Genomic DNA, 14,051 nt, shown 5'->3' on the forward strand with positions numbered 1-14,051 from the left:
GCCACGGGAACTGTGCATCGACCCCCCCTGCCCCGGCTGTCCATCAATCAGGCGGCCAACCCCCTGACACCTTCCACACACACACACACACACACACACAATGCCTACAGGGTGCCCGCTGTGAATATTTCACATGTAAAAGATGTCTCCTTTTTGGGCCCCCCCGGGGACTTTAATGGCTCAGGTTGCACGACTGTGAGAGGTCATCTCTGATCGTCCTCCCCGTTATATCAACAAGCGCAGTGGGGAAGCGGGGGTGGACTTTGTAGGTGTGTTAATTTGCCCACCCGTGCACCACATGTGTGTGTGTGTGTGTTTGCGTGGTGGAATTTGTTCAGTGGACACATATATAAGTGTTCTCTGTAAGCCCACTGCGCCGCCTCTTCCCACTCTATTCCCTCCGGTGGGGAGGCATCGAGTCGATAACGCCAGATACCAGCACCAAGAGGGCTTTGCTCTGTTGCAATTTCTTGCGTCTTACTTTTTGCCTCTTACTGCATTTTCCAGATGGCCTTTTAGTCGTCTTCTGTGTTGTAGAAGTATACAGTATCTTGGTAGCTATATTCTCCTTCTGCTCCCTCTCATCTCTATCTCGACCCGGTCTTCCAGGACTGCACATCGCCACGTTTTGTCTTGAAAGTGCGTGTGTGTGTGTGTGTGTTTGTGTGTTTTATGGTCCCAGGGGGTCAGAGGTGTTTATACGAGAGATGTGACTCCCTTATTGCTTCCATAACCTGAGTATATCATATGAAACTCCTGTCATTTACAGTGAATGGGAGCATCTGGCGAGCCGTAAATGTAAATGTAATGAAATGAAATGGAAGCCCGCCGCATGGCCAAGTGTGTGAGGCGGCAGATTCACATATTTTTTCCGACCGGCCGGTTCAGATCACAGCCGGAGGATAGAAACACAGACGGAGACGCCTCATTAAAGCGTGCAGACTATTTGTAGTCTGGGCCTGTTTTCATGGTGTGGACCGTTTTGCGGCAGTAGTTTGGAGGCGACCCCTTTTTCTGACAATTCCGCCCCTTTCCTTCCCCCTCATCCGATTCTAAAAAAAAACTCTGATAATTGCTGCAACGGCATTCTTCATGTCTTCGTAGCATGTTGTCCAGAGTCCATCCAGAACTCTGCCCACTCACTCCCACTCCCGTGACCACGTTACCCCGGGTCCTGAAGGATTCGATTGAAACTCCTCTTCGCTCACAAAGCCCTGCTAAGACCACCTGCCTCGCCCACCTCGTCCCTCCGTCACTCTGACGTCAACCTCGCGTCCCCACCGTGGAGCTTCTCCACAGCCCTGTTGATGTTGGAGATGTTCTACCAGTCTGTTGTGACCAGTGCTCTGAGATGTTTGGAGATGTTCTACCAGTCTGTTGTGACCAGTGCTCTGAGATGTTGGAGATGTTCTACCAGTCTGTTGTGACCAGTGCTCTGAGATGTTTGGAGATGTTCTACCAGTCTGTTGTGACCAGTGCTCTGAGATGTTGGAGATGTTCTACCAGTCTGTTGTGACCAGTGCTCTGAGATGTTGGAGATGTTCTACCAGTCTGTTGTGACCAGTGCTCTGAGATGTTTGGAGATGTTCTACCAGTCTGTTGTGACCAGTGCTCTGAGATGTTTGGAGATGTTCTACCAGTCTGTTGGACCAGTTCTCTGAGATGTTGGAGATGTTCTACCAGTCTGTTGTGACCAGTGTTTTGAGATGTTGGAGATGTTCTACCAGTCTGTTGTGACCAGTTCTCTGAGATGTTTGGAGATGTTCTACCAGTCTGTTGGACCAGTGCTCTGGACTAGAGTCTGCTGGGGGAGCAGCATTGGAGCCGGAGACACCAACAGACTCACTGCTATAAGACCTTATAATAAATCACCTCCTGGCCAGATCCTCCTCAAATTGAACAACATCAATAACCCTTCAAACCGCTTTAACTTGATATACTTTATACACACTTATATGCACTCATTTATTTCATGTTCTTTGTTATTATTTTATTTAATTTTCTTAAATTGAATATGTCCTGCTCTGCTATTTTATTGTATTGTATATATTATTATATTATTATATATTGTATTGTAATTTGCTGCTGCCACAAAAAAATGTCCGTTTCCAGAGAGAGAGAGAGAGAGGGAGAAAGAGGGAGAGAGAGAGAGAGAATGAGAGAGCATGAGAGGTGAAGTGCGTTGACGGTTGCTCCCTCCTCGCTCCTCGTGATGACCATGAGGCCTTTTCTTTGATTAGCGTCCCCACGTCCCAGCTGACTCCCCCCATAAATCCAATAGTGGTCTTGAGTGTGAGTCATTGACGCTGCTGAACACCTTGTTATTGCTAACCAGACAAACACAGGGGAGGAGGAGGAGGAGGAGGATCAAAATAACTTAAGGGGTATCCAAGGGAGGAAATGTGAAACTCTACCCGTTTGAGTGTTTGTAGTAGTGCCGATGCCCGTCTTATTGTACACCCGTTAATGTAACAGTATACGTGCGCATCGGACAAGTACACGTGAATCTTAACCTCCTTTTTTTTAATCGTTGTTGCCCCACAGGAACTCCACGTACTGCATGAAGGTGTCCATGTCTCTGACTGTGGCGGAGAACGACACAAACCTGTGCTACAACTCCAACATGAGACGAGCCGAGAAGGCTGAGCTCAGCAAGACCAAAGACATCCTCTGTCCCGACATCGAGGACTACGTGGAGCCTGGCAAAGAGCCGGACATCACCTGGTTCAAGGTGGGCTCAGAGTCTGTGGTTCTACTGGTTCTACTGGTTCTACTTTTTTTACGTGTGTCTCTGGAATACTTATTATTTGTTGTGTGCCGGGGAAAAAGTAATACGGCAATCATCTGTCTTTGTGATCATACGAGCCGAGAAATATTCTCCGCCGGTTCGCCGGTTTAGTTTTCATCTAATTTCTTGTCTGTTTATGTTGAAGAAAGAAAAAAAAAATAAAGCCTCGTTGGAAAACGTGATTACGTACGGATGCAAACGTCGTCGTCGTCGTCGTCGGAGAACCACGGAGACGGCTTTCCTGACGAACGCGAAAAAAAAGCTCTCTCACGAGGAGAACATGGTGCGATGTCTCTCGGGAAACGACGGCTCCTCGCCCGTGATCTTTATTCACCCCGACTCTCACCTGGGTCATGGCGAGGCCTGCGGTCACCACGGTGCATCCCGGTGAAGGGCTTCAAGCCAGACTAATCACAGGCAGATCCGCAGTAGATTAGCCAGGCCCGGTGCACGACCTCTAGGTCCCCCCCCTGCCCCCCCTGATCCCCCGAATTCAATTACGGCCCGGGTAATGACTGGGAGTGCTGGAACCCAGAGTTATTTGGACCACTGCAGAGCCGCGGTGATTGAATTCGAAGGTTGCCGGGAGCAATGGTTGGGAATAGAATCGGCCGAGCCATCGATGTCCCCGCCAGAGCACCGAGGGGGGGCTGCAAGAGAAAGGGCCGTTTCACACTCGCCGGTGCCTGCACACACACACACACACATGTAATCACACGCGCCAGGGCACAAACACACTTATTTCGCCCCACGTGGAAGAACATATTCTCTGTCCTCTGTGGCTCGACCACGGTACATTTAGTCGGATAAAGAGGGGAACCGGCTGAGCTTCACTCGTTTCACTGTACAGAGTTTTTACGCACTCCGTCCAACCGAACGCTCGGTGACGTTCAGAAGCTTTTGTGTCCCGCTCAGACCTGTTGAAATGGATTTAATTCATCGCGAAGCGGAGGGGAAGGTCTTGAATTTCATAACGGGATATTTTAATTCCCCGGCATGCGTGCGGCGCACACACTCCCTTCCCATCTGTCTGCTGCCATGTCACTTTGTGTTCCACTTCTCCGATGATTCATCAAAAGTATAGGCTTCATTTTGACCCCCATTCCCCCCCGCCTGTCCACATTTTTCTAACGTGTGCAGGAGTGCCGTCCGAAGCAGTGGCGCGCCAGCATCATCCAGAAGAGAGACATCCTGTCCATCCAGGAGGTGAAGGAAGACGACATTGGGAATTACACCTGTGAAGTCCAGTTTGGGGGCTTCGTGGTGAGGAGGACGACTGAGCTCACCGTCACCGGTACGTCGGCTATTTGACAAACTCTACTGTTAACGTTGGAACAATCAATACAGTAGCAGTCACAGGTGCTTAACAAGAAGGAATGGATGGTAACAAACAAACACACACACACACACACACACACACCACTGAGAAGTGCAGTGATGTCCTGCTGCTGCGTTAATTGATGGGGAGGTTGAATGCTGTGGCCTGGCCTCTATCCCTTCTTCTAACTCAGCACTTCCCATGCCGGCCGAGCGGTGTTTGAAATATTTAAGGCTATAGGCTAAACCCCTTCACACAGACCGCTAAAGAGCCAAGACCAAGGTCAGTAGATTTACAGCTCTCTCTTTCTCCTCCCTCTCTCTCTCTCTCTCTCTCGCTCTTCGCCTTGCACAGCTGCGAGGTGAGCGCATGACAAATACAAGCATTCATTCCTCCTCTCTCAGTGGGGAGTGGGGGGGGGGGGGGGGGGGGGGGGGGGGGGGGGGGGGGGTGCTCTGAGCACTGCCAGGTCAACCGCTCTGATTAGGGTTGATGAAAAGGTCAAACACGGTTTGTTTGAGTTTTTCTTTTCTCATTTTTCCGAGCTCGCCCCGCCCGTTGCATATCTGCGCGTATACGTTTGTTTTAATGCTATTTTATTGTGTGCCCGGTAGCATCACAGCATCCACATTAAAGACGAACATCGCTGCCGCAGCTCGGTGACGCGAATCGAATGAGCTTTGCCTGACCTCCAATTTGCCTCAATTACATGGAAATCAACAATATGAGAAATAAGCGTATAATAGTCATTATTTACATAAACACTCATACGTTCCAGCTTGTTGCTGCTCAGGATGTCGTGTGTTGCGATGCATATAGTTATAATTAACGGATTAACGGTGGAAATCTCAAAAATCCTCAGTTATCGTTGGGTGAGTGTGTGTTATGTTCCTGCTTTTATATCGAAACCAAAAGAATTTCGCCCGAGCTGCTAAGATGTTTGTGGATTTTGTGTGTGTGTGTGTGTGTGTGTGTGTGTGTGTGTGTGATGTTAGTGCACACAGAAGTGGTGTTAGCATTTGATGAGTATCTCGTGGTGTGTATTTGTGCGGCTGCCCATCGCTCTTGTTGGATTCGAGGGCGATAGCAGCGTTAGATACACGTGTCGTTTGCTATCTAGCTAACGGGAAGATACACCACCGCGTCGTCAGCATTGGTGTTCACTATTGGTTGAGACTAAAGCGTGATCCCGCAGGTGCGGCGTCCTCATTGGCCGGTCTCGTGATTGATGGGCCAGTATATATCCCCCCGCACCCCACCATGTGGGTAAAATGCTGGCCCATCAATAAAAATGAGGCCGATACGAGGAGGAAGATGCACTAGATTATATTTGATCACCATTACCATCCCAGTGGAGCTCAGTGGGTCCACCTTTCCCTGCAAAGCGCCTCAATTAGAAATTCCTCAGGACATGCATGGCCAACATGAGGTGAGGCAAGTGTATTAATATAGTTAATTTCATACATGGAGGCAGCTCAAGGTGCTTTACATGAAGACGTTTTAAAGAAAGACAGGTGAGAGAGGTATCAGTGCATTAAACTAATTTTACAAGACACATTTTTAGAATAGAGAAGAGTATAAAATATGAAAATACAACAATTTTAATTAAATAACACATCCAATCACATATTTGCTTGCGTACGACATATTCTGTCCAAAACTCCTAAAAAGTATTCCTAGATCATTACGAATTAAAAATGTAATCAGGAACCCTCCAATCCAAGTATTACAATATTGAAGGAGCCTAACTCGATTACATATGTACATTATATATATTATATAGACCAAATGTGCAAATACAAACAGGAGAAAAGAAATGATTTGTTTTGTAAAGCCAACAAAAGAACATTTCAAGTTCATTTCAAGTCATCTGGCACGTTAGCGTTAGCGTTGCTAACGTTAACTTGGAACAGCAGAAGTTCCAATATCTAATAAATGTAATTAACTTACTTGCAATGTTCCCGGTTACTCCCGACCATGAATGTGAATGTGGAGAGTGTGTCGAAGCATCTTTCTTTGTGATAACTTATTGATTATACTTCTCTTATTGATACTTCTATATCTTCTTTATCGGCATTCTCAACCATTCTTTGTCATTACTAAATCCTTTATTAATTTCTTGTTTAGTTAGTTATTTATATATTATTTAGAATTATATTTCAAATATAAATATATAGTGTTTTTAGAGCATCAAAAAGTGACGTTGACACCAAAGTGTGTGTGTGTGTGTGTGTGCATGGCATGTTATCAGCCTTTATTTGAAGCAACATTTCTAAAATTGTAATCCCCATTTTTCTGAAATGTATTAGTAATCTGACTACGTCTTCTTTTTTCTTCTTCTTGTAACTGTAACTTCATTTTTATATCCTAATTAAAGCATCCCCGCGTGTCACGTTGCTCTCCAAGCCTGTCGATGACCTGAAGCACATGATATATATATATATATATATATATATATATATATATATATATATATATATATATATATATATGGTTTTAAATTGAGATCCGGATCAATAGTAATGTCAAGTTGTCTGGCTTACTTTAAAAGAAATACTACCATTAGGTTTCTACATAGTTTAACCAGTTAATTTGCCCAATTCATAAAAAAAAAAACATATTTCCCGCCCGACGTTGTGAGATATACATGCAGATACATATCTGGCATATTAACTTTGTTATTGTGAAATTGATTTACAGTATTTATTGTGTGCTATACAGTTGGTTTGTCTGTCCCATAATTCCAATGGTTGCTATATGCTATATGTACTTCATCCTCTTGTATTTGTTAGCCCGTCAGCGTGACCTCCATGTTCTATAATGACGGCTGGTCATAAAGATGTTATTGGGTTATAAATATACACAGTAATGATAAAGAGAGGGAGAGAAAGAGAGAGAAAAGAATGAAAGAACAACCGGTAGAGCGGAAGACATTTGACTTCCATGTATGAGCCCCGCATGTTGCCTGAAGGCAGTGGGAGGTGAATATCCAATAAACCTGGCTGAACAATGAGAGCCAGAACAATAGAAAATATGTAACTGGTAACAACGCGCTTGTGGGGTTAAGAGTGAGTCAGAGATAGAGAGAGAATAAGTAATTTGAATCTTGATTTTTCTCCCTTTCTCTCAACCTATTTTCCATTGTTCCGTATTCTCACTGTTCTTATTAAACCACCCCGTAGCTTCTTCAATGCCTTTGTGCCACGCGGGCGTGCACGTGTACTGTACGCCCGCATATGTAGCCACATAGAAACGCCCACACGTCTCAGGTATACCTTTTGTCGCACAATGAAACGGCAATAACGCTATGGAAATAGAAGAAGTGATTTTCAGTGACACCCGGGGGTGCGATGCTCCACAGCTTCAATGCTGCAGGTCGACGTTGGCGTTTTGTCTTCTCCATCAGCACATGAAATAATTGACCAAGAAAGCACATTTTCTTAAAAGAAGACAACGTTCCCATTGCGAATTGAGTCACACGTGTCGTGACCCCCGGATCAGATATTCGGTGTAGGGGGGGGGTTTACAGCATCGCGATCGCTGCCCATCTTAGTCGCCAATTCTGCACCATCGACTCTGCTGCTCCTGCCGTACAACAGATAATATGGCCGGCTCTACATTTTTCAAAGCATTCGCCTCATTACTATTTCAAGCTGGTAGAATTAGATAAACTCTCTATCGCTCTCTCTCTGACTGTGGGCTCATTCCCTTTAATAAACCTACACCATCTTCCCCCTGAAGTGGGCGTGAGATTATCCAACATTTTTATCACATCCTGTTAAGACCGCCGTGGCTTGGACGGCAAGCATTAAAGGCCAAACTACACCGCAGCTCCACCGGGGGTGCTAATGCTGTAGTTTATTTGATAGGTCAAGGGAATGGAGGAGGTCATTAAGTTTAACTGATCTCAAACACGACGCAATACACCGTGGCCTTTGCTTTGACCCTGCCTTGCTGCAAAGTGTGTGTGTGTGTGCGTGTGTGTGTGTGTGTGTGTGTGTGTGTGTGTGTGTGACGATGTGACGGCCTCTATTAGAAGCAAGAGAGGAGCTGCTATCTGAACTGAGGTCAGTCTTGTAATGGAGGTTAACTACGGGCATAAACACAGGCTCACCCACATCGTGGCCTGATCCAGGAGCCCCCATAATCAGACCCCCCCCCTTCCCCCCCCCCAGGTTAATTGAAATATAAAATAAACAGCGACCCCCCCCCCCCCCCCCATCCCCCACCTTTTATGTTCCCTTCCAATTCATGTCAGGGCGAATATGAACGCTCTTATCTCATTCTGAACATGAGCGACACAGGTACCGACTGGTGTGTGTGTGTGGAGAAAAAGCAAAACACCATTATCAACAGATGGAAAGATTTTGTTTGTCTCTTTCCTCTCCACAGACCTTCACCTCAACCCCCCCCCCCCCCCCCCCCCCCACATACACTTCTGTAAAGAGAGTGCATTTTTGTGTACTCTTATAATTGATTCATAGCTGCAGCACGTTCGCTGTTTCCCCCCCAGCTCCCATGTGGAATACAGAGCGCTGTCAGATTAGTCTCTTCTTATGTTTATCAACCACCCTCCCCCCCCCCCCCCCCCCCGTTCTATTATCTGAGACACAGGGAAGCGACGCCTCGACCGAAACGACCCGGCTATGATTAATTAATGATTAATTGATACGTGCGTGGACAGTGCGGGGGCCACTACGCGTGCTGCATGCCCGTGTGTGTGTGTGTGTGTGTGTGTTTGTGTGTGTGTCGTCTTCTCCAGGTTTATATATACACGCATACCCAACAGGGTGTCTGGTGCGATGCCTGTCTGTTTCTTTTTTTTTTTTTTGTGTTTTTTTTTAGGAGTACATCTGAATCATTTCTATTCAATTTTTATGGTTCTCCGAGGCCTCGTTCCAGCTCCGTGATGGTGACGCTACGAGAGTATAACGCCAGATAAAAGCCCCGTTTCGGCTGATGTATGCCGCTCCCTCTGCGTTCCGTCGGAAAAAAGCACAAAAAAAACATTACACAGAGAGAGCGTGAAAAAAAAAAGGTTGAATAGAACAAGGGATGGGGGGGAAAGCGACAAAGGTGAGAGAGGAGAGCAGATGGAAAGGATGGAAGAAAAAAAAAGACGGAGAGGTTTCCGCTCCCGTATCTCACTGTATCTGTATTCCTTGTTGAAAAACCGTGTGTCCGGGGCCTATAAACAGACTATTATCCGAGTGTTTATCACAGCGTCGCCTCTGTCGGACTTACTGTAATGGAGTCGTTTGGTTTGATCGATGCCTCGGGGGTGTAGGGGGGGGGGGGGGGGGTTCTATCTACCCTGCTCCCATTACACCTGCCTGCTTTCCCCCTCGCTGTAGAAATGTCCGTCTGCACAGTCTGCAGAGCGTCTGTGATTGAGGTTACGACCAATGCAAATGCACCATTTGGCACCGTGAATCGGAGGTTGCAGAGGGCAAGAGGGAATCTAGAGAGTCACACCCCGTCTCGTCTTGTATAGTATATCCGCGGCGCTGCTTGGGGAATGTGTGGAAGTAAAAATATGTGACTGTTTGTGAGTGTTTTTTTGGGGGTGTTTTTGTTCGTGGCGTTCGATCTTCAGCGTTGCAACCGTTACGTTTAAGATTCATCCGGCCAAGGTTCACAGTAACTTGATTGACCTTGCCTCTCTCCGGGCTACATCTCAACATTTGAGATAGGACAACGTGCTTGATGTGTGTGAGTGTGTATGTGCGTGTGCGTGTGCGTGTGCGTTTGTGTGTGTGTGTGTGTGTGTGTGTGTGAGATGAGGAGCTAAGGTGTGGGAAGGGTGATCCAGGACATGGTCTCATCGCAGTAAAAGGCTCCTTGCAGGTCTGGTGCTATAGGGTCACCTTCAGATACACTGAACACTTCACAACCATATAAAATGTCACTGCCTGCGCGCAAGCGTGTTTTTCTCCAAGATTTATTTATTTATTTTAGCGATAACTTGACTTTTTAAAAAAATTTTACCCCCGGCCAGCTGGCCGTAATCTCAGCACAGCGGATGTCGGCTCCGGTGGGGACAAGACGGAGGCAGGAGCAGTCGGGCAGAGACACGAGCATCCACACCTCCTCCTCCGTCTGTTCTCCTTCCCCATCCATCAGGCTGAAGGTGGAGAGATGGATTAGCGGCGATATTATCGCTGAGAGCAGGGGGGGGGGGGGGGTGAATGCACGGGGGCCACACTAAACACTCGGCCTCGGCTACATGTCCCCTGAGGGAGGAGATGATAAACAAAAATCACACCTGCGATATATAAGCGTTACTTCAGAAGTTTGACTTTTTTCGACTCCACCCACTCACAGCTATGCATCTGTGTATTCGCACGCGCACGCACATGTACATCCATTACACCCACGAAGGGCCGGCGCGCGCACACGCCGTGAAAGCACTTTTAGACGTGTGAGACGTGCAGCATATAACATGCAGCCTGTCTATTACAACAGAGCTGCTGTGCGTCCAAGGGTCATTTTAATGCCTCGACTGAGCAGCTGAGACGAGTCCTACCGGCGGAGCAGGATGGCTCATTTGTTTAAGGTCAACTATCACTATCAATTACTTGTCTCTCTCTCTCTCTCTCTCTCTAACCTCTCCACCCCCCCCCTCCCCACCCCCTCTTCTCTTGAGTGTTCTCCAACTCACTTCATCACTATTCACCAGCTGTCCCAGATTCTAAGAAGGCCAGGGTTCACATTGTTTTAATTCAATTAAAATTGACATCAATCCGAGTGTGACGAATGAAATTTACACCCCCCCCCCCCTCCATCTCCCCACACACAATTAATCTTGCCTGACCTACCCCCACGTACAACCCTTCAACCCCCCCCCCCCCCCCCCCCCCCCCCCCCCTCCGCCTCCCCAGTCTCTGGTTGTTATCATTATCTAAGCGTACAGGGCGTTCAGTGGCAATGCTCATCTTCTGATATCTTAAGCCAGGGAAATTCAGTCTCATCCTAAAAAAAAAAAAAAAACTGCTACTGTACAATATACAGTTGGGATGAGATGTGTAAGTACGTCATTACTTGACACGCGACTCGACATCAATCTCTGTACGACACAAAGCATCCTCCAGTCCCTTTATTGACGACATAATGTTCCTGAATTTCTGTTCACACATCAGCCTTCAAATCTACCATTTAGGAAATGTGATGCTTTGCCTCCTAACTTCAGCTTCATATTTAACATATCAGATTTGACAGGTGACAGGAATAAAAAGGGAAAATAGCACTTTGAATTCCATTTGTACGACAATTTAATTTGAACTTAAATGATGAAATATGTATTCTCGAGACCTGCATTAAAAATGTCCCCCTAATATTTCACAAATGAGTCTAATTATGTACTTATTAAAGCTTTTTCTGTGTATTTTACAAAAGACTTTCACAAAAGAAAAATTGCTATTTCGGTTGTTCTTGAACCAAAAACAAAATAATTGCGTCGAGAGCGAGGGAACGGATCATTTTGTACTCGTGGAACTCCAGAATGTGAAACTCTCTGCATCTTCCATGAGCATCAGAGCCTTTTGCAAATGTCTGCAACTCTCCGAGAATCCATCAGATATGACTCTTATTTTGAAGTTTTCCATATATTTCTGCTCTGCAGGTGTACGCCTGTGTCTCTCCTCCTGACGTGGACCATGTCAATGCAGCATGTTGCTCTCCATCCTCTGTCTCTGGTTAGGGCTGCTCTTATACAGTCTCATAAAAACACAGCTCCAGTTGCACTAATGGCCTCCTCAGCGTGCCGTTTAATATGAACTGCAAGCGGGGGGGGGGAGTTTTGTGGGTGAGCTTGTGGCTTACATTACACTGTAACACCTTGTACTTGCATTGGTGCTGCCTCCTCCTCCTCGTTTCTCTTTTTTCTATGTGTCGTAATGACGTTGCAATAGCGTGTTGGCCGTGTTATGGCCTTTTCTGATCTTCCTCAAATCCCTGTCTTCCTTGCCAGCGGTCCAGTGATAATTGGCCCTCTCCTCTCCTCTCTAACTTTGTGTCGGTGTAGTTGTAGAACAAAGTTTGCCCTGTAACAATCAGAAGAAGTACGGTATACTCATGACGGGGTAGAAAGGAAAAAAAAGGCTGAAGGTCAATTAGGGGGCCCTAAATAACCCTCTCATTATACAGTGTCCTGAAGGAAAAAAAGCACTGTAGAAAACCCTCTGTCCAATTAAAAGATAAGAAGGTGACCATTAACAACCACAGGGGACCGGGGGACGGGGAATAGAGAGAGATTGTCACACATTTGATTTTAGCCACAGAGCGACAGTGGACACTGTATTCGCAACGCATTTAAGAGTCCATGTTGATAAACCGTTAAAATGAAGTAATTTGTGAGCATATTTGGATACACCAGAGTGTGGAGAAGCCTGGATTCTGGTTGTTTTTGGAAAGGAGGTGAGGATTGTTTTTTCCAGTGCCTTTGCCTCTTACTGTCTCTGTTTCCCTGTGCACCCTGAACTCCCCTGGAGTTGTGCAGGCTTCATGAGGGTTGATGCAAACCCTCCTGCTAACATTAGCGCGTCCCTATGTGTGCGTGCATGAGCACTGCTGTAAATGCATGTCTGTGTGCACACGTTCATTTGTGTAATGCTTCCCCCACTCTCTTGAGGTATGCCGGTCTATGTCCTTCTCCCTCCCCCGGCTGTGTCTAAAATAAGGGCTTTTTCCGTTACTAAACACCTTAACTGTCATTAACATGTTTGTGTTTGCGCCACTTTCCCATGGTGCACAATGGAAATGATGTCTTTAGCCTTTCTCTCCTCCTCTGGCATCCCTGCAGTTAGAGAGGCTGTCCAGGAAGCATCTACACTTTGCTTTCAGTGTGCATGTGTGTGTGTGTGTGTGTGTGTGCGTCTGCTGTACGTGCATACCTGTGTGTGTGTGTGTGTGTGTGTGTGTGTGTGTGTGGGCTGTATGTACACATCCATGCCTGCCCAGTTTTGATAACAAAACATGAATGGCTCCACCTGTTCCTCCCTCAAGCCGGTTGCCACTGGAAACGAAAGTGTTCGTCTTTCCTGCTTCTCTCAGCCAAAGGAAAAATACGGATGAGATAACGTGAAAGCGTAATTCCTGCATCGCTCAACTTTCTCAATCTGTTTTCCCCGTGTTTGTTGTGTCAAAGCATTGACGCTGCAGACGGGCCGACCCCTCACGGTCTACGTCATCCACTAAAAGTGTTTGCCTCGGATTGTGATTAGAAGTGTCTGACGGCATCGTGGGATGGACTGGTTTGAGTACCAGTGTGGCGCAGTGTGAGGGGTCGGGTCCATTCCTGCAGTTGTTGTTTAGCAGTGCACTGGAGCAGGCTTTATGCTGATTAACTGCATCACATCTGATGGATTCCCAGCGACCCCCCCTCCCCCCTCGGTGTAGCTCTTGGAGCCTTCCCTTTTTTAATTAGACAAGAATAGGAAATCTATTAGTGAATGAATGCAGAGGATGCTTTGTGTTAAGGCGAAGGGCTTGTCGAGTCCTGTTAGCGCCGAGCTAACTACAGCCACTGCTGTCACTGTGTTCACACGTTAACAGCTGATATGCTCTCTCTCTCTCTCTCTCTCTCTCTCACCTGTCAGAAGAAAGCCTCTTCGGGTTTACTGTAACAATAGTTTATAAAAGGACCTGTATTGCAGAGGTGTATGCTCCTATTCGAAGCAGACATTTGGCCTCAACCCCGCTTATTGGCATATACAGATTTCATCCATATTAAAGGTCTGGACAGCAACTGGGGAAAAAAAACACATGAAATGTGATTTTTGCAAATTGGATCCAACCCACATTTGGAGGTGGTTTTGCAAAGCGATTCCTACAGACGCTCAAATCGTATATTTCAAAGTGTGGAGGTGCTGAGCATGAGTCCATGCGGCTGCTAGCAGAGCGCTGCGGAGGACAACACGGAGGAGAACAGCTGTGGGCAGAAGACAA

At 46.6% G+C, this 14,051-nt stretch overlaps 1 protein-coding gene across 1 annotated transcript in view; it reads left to right on the forward strand.

Annotated features, from left to right (window-relative positions):
• il1rapl1a (interleukin 1 receptor accessory protein-like 1a) overlaps positions 1 to 14,051 on the forward strand; it is a 167,320-nt gene that overhangs the window by 93,939 nt on the left and 59,330 nt on the right. The window contains exons 3-4 of the mRNA XM_034561803.1: positions 2,545 to 2,731; positions 3,929 to 4,082. Of these exons, the coding sequence (XP_034417694.1) occupies positions 2,545 to 2,731; positions 3,929 to 4,082 (341 nt within the window). The remainder of the gene's footprint in view (positions 1 to 2,544; positions 2,732 to 3,928; positions 4,083 to 14,051) is intronic.

The sequence above is a fragment of the Cyclopterus lumpus genome, chromosome 21, assembly GCF_009769545.1.
Source record: "Cyclopterus lumpus isolate fCycLum1 chromosome 21, fCycLum1.pri, whole genome shotgun sequence".
NCBI lineage: Eukaryota > Metazoa > Chordata > Actinopteri > Perciformes > Cyclopteridae > Cyclopterus > Cyclopterus lumpus.